The 15,837-nt window shown below is 39.6% G+C and overlaps 1 protein-coding gene across 2 annotated transcripts in view; it reads left to right on the forward strand.

The window, feature by feature from the left end:
• Positions 1-254: 254 nt before the first annotated feature.
• Positions 255-15,837, forward strand: part of WFS1 (wolframin ER transmembrane glycoprotein) — a 48,159-nt gene continuing 32,576 nt past the window's right edge. Inside the window, exons 1-2 of one of the 2 annotated variants that reach the window (XM_044680771.1) lie at positions 255-414; positions 10,208-10,414. In XM_044680771.1, the coding sequence (XP_044536706.1) occupies positions 10,213-10,414 (202 nt within the window). In that variant the 5' untranslated portion in view covers positions 255-414; positions 10,208-10,212. The remainder of the gene's footprint in view (positions 415-10,207; positions 10,415-15,837) is intronic. The other variant, XM_044680772.1, reaches the window with a different exon arrangement.

Here is a 15,837-nt window from a genome sequence, read left to right on the forward strand (position 1 = left end):
TTCCTGAGCTCTCTGGAGCGCTGGCCACTGAGTGGTAGAGGCAGTGGGCGGGGGACGGGACTTTCAGTGACTGACGGACGGATCCGGCCTCTCGGCACGCGGCACCCTGTTGCAGCGTTCCAAAGACGGACTCTGAATGGAGCTTTGAGACGGGCAGGGGCGGGGTCTCGGGAGCACCAAGGTAGATTGTGCGGCCCGCCTGCCCGCCAGCCAGTCTGCTTTCTGCTATCGCGTTGTCTACTCCAGTTGCTGATCCTGCTACTTTCTCCCGGGGGCCGGGGCCGGGGCCCGGGCTGCGTGCGGCCGGACGAACGGACGCACGCAGTACCAGCTCGGCGCTCTGCCGGGCCAAATCCTCGCGGCCGGCGGGATAGCGGGGCTTCGCTGGAGGATTGACTCCTCCCGCAGGGTTGGGTAAGTTTCGTCCTACAAGAAAAGAAGAAAATGGTCGTGAGGGGCACTTCGTAGTATGGGCTTACTGAAGTAGCACCAGTTATTTCTTTTTCTATAATGCTTTCATGATTTACAAGGCTCTCGCCTCCCAATAACCCCGTGAGGTAGGAAGTGGACTAATGTTTACCTCCACTTTACAGATGAGGAAACCGAGGGTTGGAGAGGTGATTGAGAGGTGCCGGCAGCCACAGCTAGTTAAGCTGGGAGACCAGAATTCGAACTCACCGTGGGCTGACTTCTAGTCCAGCACAGTTTACCTCAAGCCCGGCCCCCTTCCAGGAATGTTTCCAGGGTCATAGAATTAGATTTGGAAGTGACATTAAATATCACTTTGTATCCCCAGTACCCAGCACAGTGCCTTCCTGGCACCTAATAGGTGCTTAATAAAATGCTTTTTGAATCGAACCCCTTCGTTTTGCAGATGTTCTGCCAGGGATGCTCAGGTCACTCTTTGACTGTTAGGTCGGGGTTTAGGAATTGCATCCGCCCGTGACCCTTACCTACTAAGGGCATTTTCTCCGGGTAAAGCCCGCCAATGTTTCTGGTCTGTGTCTATGCCAGAGGTATGCAAGTTTGTGTTCCTGGCAGCTAATGGGGTGGGAGAAAGAGCAGTAATGTCTCCTAGGTCTGTGCATCCCTTCTCCAAAACATCCTCAGCACTCTTGGAGCTAGTTATGTCTCTAGTGTTCAGGAAACTCTTCTCTTAATTTCTTTCCAGCTGTGAGGTTAGCCTTAGGTCAGATTTTTGCAGACTAAGTTGGAAGGGCTTTCTCCCATACCTTCCTTGAGCCTCTCAGCCCTTTAACCTCCACACCCTTGTCTGTACCTGAGTGAGTGTCACAAAGGGGATTGCTCCTTGTCTTGGAAATAATGCCGGCCCTAGTAAAGGACAAGTGGGAAACCTGTTTAGAAAACTGGTAGCTATCTTAATTTCAACTTAGAGACTGAAAATCACAGCAGTAGGTCCTTAGGGGACCCAAGAGAATGCTTCTGGGTAAAAGAAAAGTACATTCATCATCTCCCTGCCCCTCCCCAAGCTTCTTAGAAATTAAAGTAATTCCAAGATAACCCCTCTATTCATTATTTCCTATTTATCCTGAATATAGCTTGCTTCCTATGTTTTCATTTGCATTTGTCTTCCTCATTAAATTGTAAGCTCCATGAGGGCAGTGACTATCTTTTGCTTCTTTTTTTTATCTCTAGCACTTAGCACAGTACCTGACATATAGTAGACACAAAAAATTGTTATTGAAAATTGATGCTGACTTTTCCAGAAGGGAGAATAAGAAAAAGTATCAGTTTCTGAATCTGTAAAATGAAGGACCCAGTGATCCAAAATTTAACTAGCTCTGAATCCTGTAAACAGTACCAGAGGAAGTTATATTGATAGATGAAAATATTATATATCTTTCCAGTCTCCTTATTTTTAAGTTATCCCTTCCACCAGCATTAAACTTAACCTAATAAATATAATGTTACCAGAGCTTTCTCCCCTGCCCAGCCTGTGTCTCCTTTTCATATTTTTCCTGGGTGTTCTTTTTGACCTGAAGCTAAACTGTTTTGTGTTCCTACCTAAACTAATATATTGGGCCCTGGAACAGAAATGTGGGTTAGAAACATGCTCAAGTATTGCTTGGTTCTATTCCTGCTTTGTCAGTAATGGTTTAGGTTTCATTGGGTTGATTTTTTTCCATGATAAAGCTTCTGTTTTGGTGGGGGAGGGGGAGTGACCGGGCATCATGATGCAGTTGAAAGCCCTGTTTTAGGATTTAGTGGGTTTATGTCCAGTCTCTACCACTGGCTACCTGTTACCTTGGGTAACCTCTCCCTGGGTCTCAGTTTCCCAGATGATCCCCACAGTCCCTTCTAGCTATAAATACCTATTTCTATGATTAGAAAATCCTCTTTTGTCAATACATGCCCCCTTTTAGACCATTCCTGCAGTTCATAGGATCATAAACTTCACAGAAGAAGAAACCAAGACCTGAAGAGGTTAAGGGCCTTGTTTAAAGCCACAGAATTATTACATAGCAGAACCAGAGTTTAAAACCAGGTCCTCTGACTGCAAATCAGTGAGGTTTTCTCCTTTCTTCCATACTACCTCTCCCTTATTTTATCATGCACGCTTGGCCTTTTACTAAGTTAGGGTAGTTTCACCCTGTGTAAAATGAAGAGATTGGACTAGATGGCCTTGAAAACTTTTTCCTGTTCTTGCATTCTAAGGGTCTCATTTTTGGTTCCCTGTGAGTGAGTTCCATTTGCTGTTAACTCTCCTGTCTTGTCCTTCGCCTAAGCTCTTAATACTAGAGGGCAAAAATAAGTAACTCAGATTGAGGAAGGACAGGATAACCTTTTCTTGTAGAGAAACAAGTCAGAGATCAGAGTACAAGTCCAGTGTCTTATTAATTGGAAGGACCCTCTGAACTTAAAAAATGAGCTAACACAAGTGATTCTCTGAAATGAATCCTTTTATTTCTTGACCCTCTAATGAGATTTGTGTTTGTGAGTACTCCTTATGTTGTAAAAACAGAGAAACTGATAATTGCATAAAAACGTTAGAAAGCAAGGTGATATCTCCCTAGGGAAAAGGGAACATAAAATCCTAGACAGAATCTTTGAGAATATATGGATTTCTTTAGCTAGTATCCTGGGGAATGTTATTCTTTATATTCAAATGAAAGTATGTCTGTTGGTTTCCTGAAAAAATGTTTGCCCCTTTGCCTCTCTGACTAATACTGACCTGGTTATAGACAGCATTTCTGTCTCACTAGTTTGGCTCATGAATATATCTTCAGCCAGGATTTCTGTGGCATTTCAAGTCTTATCTAGTAAGGCAAGCAGAGTGAGAGGTAAACTTCCTTGATGGAGAGGATACTAGCACCAAACAAATCACAGATCTTCTAAGAGTTCACCTAAGCTCACTTGTTAGATTATATTGTAGACTGCATTAACTGCCCACACCTCTGGAATCTGTGATTAGCCTCACTTACTTTTTTTGTTGTTCATGTTCCTTATTTTAAAAGAGACTAAACACAAAGAAATTAACCATAAATAAGAACTTAAAGAAAAATCAAGCTGACAGGGAAAGCAAATGGCCATTCTCCCGTTGAGCAATTTAGAGGGTAGGACCTATCTCTTGCTGTTTTCATATCTGTAGAGCTTAGTATGTCACCTGACATATAATTGGTGTTTCATAAATGTTTATTAATTTCCTACTCCTCCTACATTTATATTCCTGAATCAGATAAAAATAGAGCTTTAAGATTTGCAGAGCTTTGTTTCTTTAAAAAAGATATCTCTCTTCATCCTCACAGTAACCCTGAAATGTAGGTGCTGTTATTATCTCCACTTTATAGATGAGAAAGCTCAGTTTGAGAGAGTTTAAGTGACTCAGCTAGGATCATACAGTTAGTAAGTATTTGATGTGGTATTTGTACTCATGTCTTCTAGATTCTGAATCCACCATACTATGTTCTGTGCTACCTTCTTGCCGCCATGTTGGGAATATATTCCTTTCCTGTCCTGAGAGGAAAGTTCTAGAATTGAAAAGGAAGTTAGAAACTGGTAGTCCAATCCCCTCTTTTTACAGATAAGAGAACTTTAGCCCAGGAAAAGGATCATACAATTGGTCAGTGTCAGAGGCAGGATTTGAACCTGGGCCTTCTGACTCCAAGGTACTTTCCAAAGGAACATATGTTATTTTTTTCAAGGCTTAACCTGGGTGCTACCACCTTTGTTTTCCCAGATGCCTTAAATGAAGGTCATATTATTTCCAAATTTTTCTAGAGGAATGGGGCCAGATCTCTTCTTTGTCCCATCATACTGTACCTAATAATATACTAAAGTATACATGTGGTACTTTTTTCTACTGAGATTCCAAGCCCTGTGCTTTTTCCACTACATCACAATGACTCAACAATTTAATTTAAAAAGAAAACAAACTTAAGTATATGTTATAGTATCTAAAACATTACACTTTTTCATGGGAATAAAAATGTAAATAAGATGCATAATGGGAAGGCCCTGATAATGTATTCTAGTTTACTCAGGGTTAACATAAACATACTTTTTTTTTTTTCTGAGTTTGCCTGTCAGGGGCAAGTCATTTATTTAACTTCTGTTTGCTTCATTTTCCTCATCTGTAAGATGGGGAATAATAATAGCATCAATTTCCCAGGGTTATTGTGAGAATCAAATACGATAATTTTGTAAATTATAATATAAAATATACTTAACTATATTATATATATTATTTCTATATTTCTATATATAAAAATATTGTATAAAATAAAATTAGTACTGTCCCTGGCACAGAATAAGAGCTATATATAAATGATTACTATCATTATCAGTTACCATCATTATTATTTTGTTTGCATCATTGTTCTCACTCCTCTCTAATTCTTCTTTGATACCTTGAATAAGTTGCAATTCCTCTTTTGGTCTCAGTTTCCTCATTTGTAAAATAAGAGGTTTAGACCAAATCAGAAGTTCTTAACCGTACCAGAAGTAGATTTATTAAGGGTAACAAACATGCAGTTAAGTTTAGAAAAATGGATTGGAGCCAGATTTTCAGAAGGCTAAGGAGTTCGCTTTTTAGGCATTAGTCATTAAAAGGACTTTGCATGGTTTTTTAGTAGGGGAGTATAGTAGGTTTTGAGATTTGGGGAGACTTTTTAAAATCCTTAGTGTGACTATGTGAACATGTTCACTAATATAGGATTATATGCATTCCTGCCTTAAAGTGAGCCTGAGTGATCTTATAGTGATCTCCTCCAGGAGAATGAAGCCCACATGAGCATGGGTGATTTGCAGTTTTCCAGCTGGTATCATTTGGCCCACAGATGTTAGGACTGGGGGTGGGGTGGGGGGGTTTATACTGAAAACACAAAGAGAGCTGGGTGTTCCAGCCTAGGCTGACCAAACTCAAACAATCTTAGGATGTAAATAGGTCAAATAAACATAAATTCAGGGGTTGTTAAGATTCCTTTGGAGTCAAGACTCATGCTTATGGATGTTCATTAGTCACTAGGGTGCTGTGTGTAATTCTCTTTACCCTCCTTGAACGAAGGGGCTGATATAATTGGCCTCAGTACGAAGAGCATGATACTAGGAAAATTATTTGTAAGTGGTTTAAGTTTGTGATATTTTAAAGTTGAAAGAGACTAGAAAGTCACCTAGTCCAAGGATTCTTTTTATATTTTTAATTTTAAAATTAAAAAAAATTATTTATTTACTTATTTTTTAAAACATTTATTAATATTTGTTTTTTAGAAAAGTTAACATGGTTACATAATTCATGCTCTTACTTTCCCCTTCATCCCCCAAGCTCTCCCCCCCATGGCTGATGCACATTTCTACTGGTTTTAACATGTGTCCTTGATCAAGACCTATTTCCAAATTGTTGATAGTTCTATTGGTGTGGTAGTTTCGAGTCTACATCCCCAATCATGTCCGCCTCAACCCATGTGTTCAAGCAGTTGTTTTTCTTCTGTTTCCACTCCTGTGTAGTTCTTCCTCTGAATGTGGGTAGCGTTCTTTTCCATAAGTCCCTCAGCATTGTCCTGGATCATTGCATTGCTGCTGGTACAGAAGTCCATTACATTCTATTTTACCACAGTGTATCAGTCTCTGTGTACAATGTTCTTCTGGCTCTGCTCCTTTCACTCTGCATCAGTTCCTGGAGGTCTTTCCAGTTCACATGGAATTCCTCCAGTTTATTATTCCTTTGAGCACAATAGTATTCCATCACCAACATATACCACAATTTGTTCAGCCATTCCCCAATTGAAGGACATACCCTCATTTTCCAGTTATTTTTAAAGTGGTTTTCCATGTTTACATGATATATTTTCTTTCCCTCACCTCTTCCCTATTCCCCCCCTCCAGAGCCAACAAGCAATCCCACTGGGTTGTACAAATGTTTTCATTTGATACTAATTTCCATATTATTCATTTTTGCTATAGAGCAATTTTTAAGGCCTAAAACCCAAATCACAATCCCATATATACATGTGATAAGTGATGTCATATGTTTTGCTTTTGCATTTCTACTCTCATAGTTCTTTCTCTCACTTGGTTAGCATTCTTTCTCATAAGTCCTTCAGGAGTGTCCTGGATTGTTGCATTGCTTCTAGTAGCAAAGTCCATTACATTAGTCGAAGGATTCTTAATCTTTTGTGTGTTATAGATCTCTTTAAGGTAGACTGGTGACCCCTTCTTATAATTCTATTTTTAATTTTCTAAAGCAAAATACAAAATAAATTTCTTTCAAAAAATTGCAAAATACATGGCAGTGTGCCATGGTATGTGCCAAGGGAGATAACAAAAATAAAACAGTCTTAACCTTCTTAGAGCATATATTTTAGGGGTGCCAGATTCTCAGGGTATTAAAAAACTTTAATATTCTCCTTTATTTGTGAAATTAACATTCTGAAGATTCCTGCCTCTTTAGAAAAATAATTTTTGAGCAGTTTTTGTCTAAATGTTATGTACTGTTTAGCTAACATCCCAGCCAGATTAGACTGTTCTCTGTACTTGAAACTTTGTCTCCACCCTTCCTATTTACCCAGCCCATCTCCTATCCCCAAGAGACTGTGTGTTACACTGGAAAGAGTGTTGGATTTGGAAACAGAGAATTTGAGTTCAATTCCTGGGTCACTCACAAGGAATTTACACACCACCATGGTCTTAGAATTGGCTGCAACACTGATGTGAAATGACTTGCATTGTCCTCCCTCCAAAGCTAATCTTGTACCCATGGCACTGTTACCTCTACAAGTGAGAGAGAGGAAATCAGTTCTACAAGTTCACACAATTAAAAGAAGGGGACAGAAATCCATGTCTTCTGATTTCATGGGGCATCAGACACGATCCATTTCCTATGATCATCACCAGTTGTCTTTGCCTGGGTGGGCAGTGACAGTACACTACTGAGGTATTCTCATTGCTTATTTTTATCTTCTAAACAGCTGGGTGCGTGTTTTCTGGATTTCTCTGGTTAGTAAATATAGTTTAACATCAGTTTCTGCAGAAGTTGCTTCTCTGTGTGGCTGACATTCTTTCAGGATTTGAATCCATTTAAAGGTTGTGAATAGCTTCTTTCCTCAGCATCCAGGTTTGACTTTCAAGATTGATGTTCCAAATGGTTCTTTTAAAAAATATTACGGGGGCAAGATACACAGTACAGTGGATAAAGTGCCAGTCCTGAAGTTGGGAGGACCTGCATTCAAATTCAACCTCTAACATCTTCCTAGGTGTTTGCTAGGAAGTCCTCAGCAAGTCACTTAACTCTGATTGCCTAGCCCTTATTGCTCTTCTGTCTTAGAATACCAAAGGGGTAGCAAGGTGGTTTGGTGGATTGAGAGCCAGATCTGGAGATGGGAGACCCTGGGTTCAAATTTGGCTAGACACTTTCCAGCAGTGTGACCATGAGCAAGTCACAACCCCAATTACCTGGCCTTTACCACCCTTCTATTTTGGAACTGAGATCTAGTATCCATTCTAAGACAGAAGGTAAGGGTCATTTTTTTTTTAATTTTTTTTTTTAACCCTTGTACTTCGGTGTATTGTCTCATAGGTGGAAGATTGGTAAGGGTGGGCAATGGGGGTCAAGTGACTTGCCCAGGGTCACACAGCTGGGAAGTGGCTGAGGCCGGGTTTGAACCTAGGACCTCCTGTCTCTAGGCCTGACTCTCACTCCACTGAGCTACCCAGCTGCCCCAAGGGTCATTTTTAAAAATAAAAATAAATTACTTTGTCCCTATGAGTTATTTCCATAGTTGTTGATAGAGGTAGTGGTGGTAGTAGTAATATTTTCTAACTTTAAATGATCTAATTTGCATGGTGGTTCCATAAAATGGGATAAATTTGAATGAGGGTAATTCCTATTGGAAGTTTCAAAGACTGATGGAAGTAGATCGAGCTTCTGTATTGTGGTAGAAACTCTTATTGGGTGACTAAATATCATGGCAATATGGTAGAATGGAAGAATGTGCCTTTGGCTTAGAATCAGAGGACCTGGTGTCCAGTCTTGGCTTGAGTTCTTACCTTCTATGTGATTTTATATCAGGCTGTGATATAAAGGATACTGACTTTAGATTTAGAAGACCTCAGTTTGATTCTTGCATGTCCTCCGTAGTCATTTCCAATTCAACACGTGTCAGTCAATAAACAATTTAATAAGCATCTACTATGTGCTTGGCAGACAGCTCAGGATACCCCCCCCCAAATGTGAAAAAACCAGCTCCTGCCCTCAAGGAGCCCACAGTCTGTTGGGGAAGATAACATGTGAACAGCACATAGGGTCACATAGGTAAAATGGAGGAAAATCAAAATAAGGAAGGCTACTATTATTAAAGGAATAGCATCTAAAGCAGTTCATTTCCCACCCCACCCCTCAAACCGTCCCCTGTTGACGGTACCATCTTTCTTGTCTGTAAGGTGAGCAGTTTGTTGGCATCTTCTGCTCCTCACTTTTGCCCACCCTATGTTTCTGATCTGCTGTGAAATCTTGTCATTTCTCTTTTCAGTACATATCTCATTTGCGTTCTCTTCTTTGTACTCCCACCTGCCAGCCACCCTGGGTGTAGACCCTCATCATCTCTCTTCTGGATTATTGTAGTCACCTTCTAGTTGATTTTTCTTGCCTGAAATCTTCCCTTCGCTCTAACCTACCTTCCACTCAATTTCCAAAGTGGTCTTCCTAAGCACACATGCCATCCTCATCCCCATTCCAATTCAATAAATTCTAGTGAATCTCTAATTAAATATAAAATCCCCTCTTTGGCTTTTCAAGTGCTTCACAACCTGGATTCTTCCTCCCTTTCCAGTCTCTTTATCATTTACTTCTCTTCATATATTTGACAGTCTAGCAACACTGGCCTTCTTGTACATGACCTTCTTATCTCAAGACTTCATGCCTTTTCACAGTCTGTCCCTCTTCTCTAGAATGTTTTTTCTCCTGGCTTACTTCAAGAACAAGACTCAGCTCAAATTCCACCTTCTGCAAGAAGCCTTTTTAGTCTCCTTCCTCCTGTTAGTGTCTTCCTTATGAGATGCCCATCTATTTTTAGTTGTTGTTCAGTTGTTTTTTTCAGTTATGTCCAAGCTTTGTGAATCCACTTGAGGTTGCCATTTCTTTCTCCAGCTCATCTTACAAATGAGGAAACTGAGGCAAACAGAGTTAAGTGACTTACCCAGGGTTACCCAGCTAATAAATGTTATGAGGCCAAAGTTCAGCTGAGGAATATGCGTCTTCCTGACTCCAGGCCTAAAACTCTATCCACTGAATCACCTAGCTGTCTCTATCTTGTCTACACAGGGTTGTTTGTTGGTTCCATTAGAATAGGCGATCCAAGAGGTTGGAGAATGGTTTTCCTTTTCTTTGTACTCCCAACAGATAGCACAGTGCTGAGCACAAAGTAAATGCTTAGTAAAACATTGTTGATTCACTGGTTTAATCTGAGAATCTGTAATTCTAAATTCAGTTGCCTTTCTTTTTTTTACAAATGAGTTTAGTTTGATTGTCATAAATATTTTTTTTGTGTGTGTGTGTGTGTGTGTGTTTTTAAGAAAGGGGAAAAAACAGAATAGGGCAGTGATGGGCAATCTATTCTCCATGGGCCAGATCCAGGCCATAGTTTGTCCATCACTACTTTAAGCAGTTCCCTAATCACTTCTGCCCATCACTGGAATAGGGGATTGGAAGACTGTAATTTTGTCCTGCCTTGACAAACCTGTTTGTTTGTTTCAGGTAGCATGGAGCCAGACGCATCTCCACCAAGTCCATCTCACCTCCATCCACAACATGGACGGTCCCAGCTCAATGCAGCTGCCTCTTCAGAGCCAAGTGAAGAAGCTAAGGATCAGAGGCATGGGCCTCTGTCAGGAGATGGCCCATCCTCACCACCTTCAGCTACTGCTAGGCGTCCAACTAGCCAAGAGAGGGTGGAGAAAAATGGTAAGAAGAGATAGAAAAACACTGCTTTTAAGCTATTTTTTAAAATATTAAGCTTGTTCCCTTACTTTGAAATTTTCTCTTCTAACTTTCTCTTATGAAAATGTATTTTATGAACCTTCCTCTCTGCATGGTAGAGTGATAGTTAGCTAATTTGACAAATTAGCCCATGCCAGTGTTACTGAGTGCAGAAATGAACTTACAGATGAGGAAACTGAGGCTCGCAGGAGGACAGGGATTTGACTAGGGTTCCACAGGTGGCAAACAGCAGAGTTAGGATTCAGACCCAAATCTGTTGACATATTTGAAAGTACTCTTTAAAAGCCACCAAGATAACTTTACCTTCTATAATATGAACTTTGAGCCTCTAGAAAACCTACTTCTAATTCAAAGGAGTAACCTTTTGAATGGTTAAGTTCAAGGACTCTGGTGGGCTGGCTTGAGTCAGATCATACTGCCTTGCACTTAAGACCTACTTTTCTCTGGAAGAGTAATTGTGATATGTGAGCTTAAAACTTCACCAAGACTTTTGAGACACCCTGAATATTGGTGGAGCTTGATTGAAAGGGAGCCTCGTATGGCCTTAACTTCTCTGAGGCATGATATGATCTGTAAAAATGGAAAGTGTACTGAATTTGGAGTCTGAGACCCAAGTCTGAATCCTACCTGTCTTTCTGCCAGCAAGGCTACCTTTGGCAAAGCATTTTCCCTTTTGATGAAGGGTGGACTGGATGAGAATGATAGTGATAACCCACAGCTCCAAAGGACTCAGAGATTTTAAAAATACCTCATATACATGATTTTATCTGAGCCACACAACTTTGGCAAGTAGCTACTGCAGGTCTCTGTTCTATTTTATAGAGAAACTGAAGATTATAATTTAGCAGACTTTCCTATTGGGCACGCAGTTAAATCTCTGAGGTCTAAAACCTGTGATCTAATGGTGAGAATAAATGGTTTAACTCCCTCTCTGTGTTACCATGAGGCTGGAATGAGATAATATGAATAACAGCTCTTGCACCCAATTCCTTTTCACTCACATAACTTAGATCAGGTCCTCATTAATGATTGCCCCGATTTTCCCCAAACCTTCCTAACTAGCCTCCCTGCCTCACCAGGGCCTCTCACCAGGCCAGTCTGTCCTCTACACTGCTGGCCAAAGCAGTTTCCCTTAAATGCAGAGATGGCCATATGACTCCCCTTCTAAATTCGCTCTAGCAGCTTCCTCTTTGCCTCTAGGATAAAATATAAACTAACTTGTTTACTTTTGAAAATCCTACACAATCTGGCACCAACCTACCTTTCCTGTCTTTTTAGATAGTTAGATATTACTCCCCTTCCCACACTCTGCATTCCAGCCAAGTTGGCCTTCCCCTCTGTTTTTAACTCAGATCCTCCATCTCCTACCTCCATGTCCTAACCTTCCTTCCATGCCTCAGATGACTTCTCTCTTTCCCTCTGCCTCATATGGTCCTTCTTTTCCTTTTTGATGCAATTCAAGCCCTTTCTTCTTAATAACCCTCTCTACCATAATCCCCCAACTGCTAGTACCCTTCCTTCTAAGCTACCTTGTATTTAACTACTGAGTTCATATTCATTAATTTTACATTCGTATGGCATGTATTTTGGTATGTACTTCTTTTCTCAGTAGAGTCCATTGTAAGATTATTACTAGCAGGATTTGTTTTAATCTTTGTACTTGTAGCTCTAGCACCTCATATACTTATTATCAATAAAAAGATTTCTGTAAGCATTATGCAAAATTAAGGTCATATTAATTCCCTCCTGTTTGGGCCCACTATCGGTAAGAAGAAATTCTCTGGTTTTAGCATCAGAATCTCACCAAAGATAGTCTCTTTCCTTTTGAGATGAATTCAAATTTTGGTTTTCTCCGAAGGAAATTATCAGATTGAATTTTGGCCACTCTTCTTTATGTAGCTTGTTATTTATCATCTGGTTCTCATGAATTGTTGTCTCAGGGTTGTTATGTGGAAAAGAACCTTTTTATTTTGATAAAAGAAGACTATATCCTTTGATGCTAAAAGCCTCTGGTCATGGTAACCTCTTATTGATTGAGATAAAAATGATTCAAGCAAGCCTTGGCCAATTGAATTCAGTTGTGTCCCTTTAAAAATTCTTGCACTCACGTGGATACCTAAAATCCTGCTTAGTTCTGTAGCCTCAGTCATTGTTATTAGCAATTGCTTAAGCAAATTCTTCTGTTCTTAAGAACTAGCTCTGTACTGTGATCAAGACCAGGGAATCGAATTGTTTAGAGTTTAAAGGAACCTTGGAGAATATTTTCTCCTTCCTTCATCAGAAAAAGCTTTATGGCAGAAACTATAAGCAGGATTCCTGCCCTGAACAAGAGGATACTGGATCCCTTCCATTGCCCATTATCATGCCAGTGATTTTCAGTTAGATTTTTGTTTTTTGTTTTTAATTTCAGTTTCAGAGAAGGGGAAGATTCAGGGACAAGGGGACATTATTGATGGATTAGAGATGAGCTTTGCAGGAACAGTATTGAATGTGTTAAACAAGTTAGCCCAACTGGATGGGGATGGTCATTTGAAATAGGCTCAAAGAAATTAGAGTGAGATAAGAGAGCTTGAAGATCATCCAGTTCAATTTCTTCCTTTTTTTTTTTTTTTTTAATGATAAAACCAAAGTCAGAGCAGTTATGTGACTTCTTATACAGGTTTACACAGGTAGGTAGAAAGCAGGGCTGGAGCTTGACCTCACACCTTTAAAATTGAAATTCAGTGCTCTTTTTCCCTTTTCCACTTTGGGCCTCAGCTTCCTGCTAGATGATAGGGAGCCGTTGTATGTGAGCCTAAGAAGTTGTCATTTTATTTGGTAATGATAATAATTGCAAAACACTTTATATATATTCACTCATTTGAGACTTAGAACAACCCTGTGCTTTAGGTGCTACTATTATCCCCATTGTACAAAAGAGGAAACTGAGGCTGATAGAGGTGAAATATCTTGCCCAGGGTCACACGACTAATAAGTGTCTGAGACAGATTTCGAACTAGGGTCTTCTTGACTGAAAGTCCAGTGCCATAGTAGGGAATCATAAAAAAAAAAAATGTTGAACAGAGAAGTGACGTGAACAGACATATGCATTAGAAACTCTTCTGCCAGGGAGGGATAGGATGGAGAGAGTGGAGGTGGGAAGGCCTGTTGGGAGGCGATTGTAGTCATCTGTAGAGGTGGCATAATGAGCACCTGGACCAGAGTAGTGACAGCAGGAACAGAGAGGAGGGGAAGGACAGGGAAAATGCCTTCTGGGAGGAGAGAGCATCCTGTTAGGTTCTTAAAGGGTAATTAAGAGAACTTCAGCTGGTGGGATAGGCAATGGAGGAAGAAGGATAGGCACAGCAATTGAACTCTGGAACAGGGTAAGCAGAGGCTTGTGTACCGGAGAGGCTCATAGTCGTCAAAGGACATAATGATGGAAGATTTTAGAATCAAAATGTTTATCTAATAAATTTCTTTCTGAGGACGGAACCTCTCTGAACCAATGTCTGACACCTTAATCTCTAGAAAAATGTAATAGAAGTAAACCATTGCAGAGGGAACATGGTGTTTCGGTTTTGAATGTGAAGTAATAAGACTAGTTTCCTTTGTGGTTTGTGGAAGGAAATCTGTTTCATTGCTGTGTGGTCAGCCTTACACATTCAAATCCTTGGTCTTTCCTTACCATATATCTTTCCCCACCAATTTGTTTTTTTTTGTTTTTAACCCTTATTTTCTGGCTTAGTAACAACTCTAAGACAGAAGGACAAAAACTAAGCAAATGGGATAAAGGACTTGCCCAGGATTGCACAGCTAAGAAAGTGTCTGAGGCCAGATTTGAACTCAAGTCCTCCCGACTTCAGGCCTGACATTCTCTTCACTTTCTATCTACCCACTCCTCCCCCACCAGTTTGTAAGGGATTTGACCTCATACTGAAAGGTTGGGAAATGGGCCTTTATTTTTCTCAGCTACCTCAGCCTTTAAAACCACATTTTTCTTAGAACCATGTAGAATTTTTCCCAAAATTTGTCTATGTTTTAGGACAAAGAGATATTGCAAATAAATGGTACAAGGCAGAAATAATAAATACAACCTTACAAATCACAGTGTAATCAAAAGAGTATTTTGTTCAGGGGGCACTAACAAAAGGCATAAGTCTTTTCTGAAAAAAAAAATTAAATCCTAAAGTGATACTTTCGTTCACGTGGTAAAAGTACTTTTTGAATTTCCTAATACAGGAACCTGGATGGGTATCACTTCTGTCTTCCCATTTTACTTGCAGCGCCCTTTTGAGGGTATCCAATCAATCCCTTTGTATTTCATTCATTAACGTGTACATCATGGTGACTGAGCAAGCCAATAGGCATGATCTGCATCTGATACAAATACCACTTTACTGAGAATTCTGGCCTCCGAAAGCCCTATTTCCTCCGGTTGTATGACTACATCTCTGACAAGTCCAATTATAACCTCCAGCTTTAGCATTTTAACAGTATTTGACAGTTGTGGAGCCCTTAATTTCCTTCTGGTTTAGGCTCTTTGGGACCTGGATGACTCATACAACACCTTTTTGAATTTATTGGATGAAATGGTTAAACATTCTTCTCTTAATTCCTAAGTAATCTTTTCAGAGTTGATTGTTAACCTTCTGTTTGTGAGACAAGAGCTTCTTTTCTGATGTAGGTCCTATCTCTGACACATACTGAATGTGTAATCCTGGGCAAGTCATTTAATTTCTCCCTGCCTCAGTTTCCTTATCTGTAAAATTAGGATGATAATAGAAGCATCTACCTTGCAGAGCTGTGAAGATCAAATGAAATTCCCAGTTTCCACAAATGTTAAATCAGGATTACAATGACACTAACTTTATACAACTGTGAAAATCAAATAAGATAACATAGTAAAGTACCTTGCAAATCTTAAAATCCTGTATAAATAAATGCTAGTTAATATATATAGGGCTATTTGCCCTTATACTAAACGGCCACAGATTGACTGAGCTCTACATTCTAACATTTAGGTTTTATTTTAATTTTTATTTCATTTCCTTAAAAGTGTATTACTGTTTATACACATTGCAATGTATATACATATTATAGTAAACATTTGCTTAAAAGATAGCTATTAATATAAAATATGTATATTATAAATGTATATGTGCTTATTTTGATTTCTCATATATGTGTATATCTCATATCTTGCACATAAATGATAATTAAATTTCCTCATGTTTCTTATCTGTATGTGTATATATGCACAAGTGTGTTTGCATACACACATGTATGGATAGATACATATGTACATACATGAATGTGTGCATGGAAATAAATCTATGAGATCTATATATATTCCCATGTATGAGAAATCTAATTAAATACATGTACATGAGAAATGTGTATATATG

Source organism: Gracilinanus agilis, chromosome 6 (genome assembly GCF_016433145.1).
Source record: "Gracilinanus agilis isolate LMUSP501 chromosome 6, AgileGrace, whole genome shotgun sequence".
Taxonomy (NCBI): Eukaryota; Metazoa; Chordata; class Mammalia; order Didelphimorphia; family Didelphidae; genus Gracilinanus; species Gracilinanus agilis.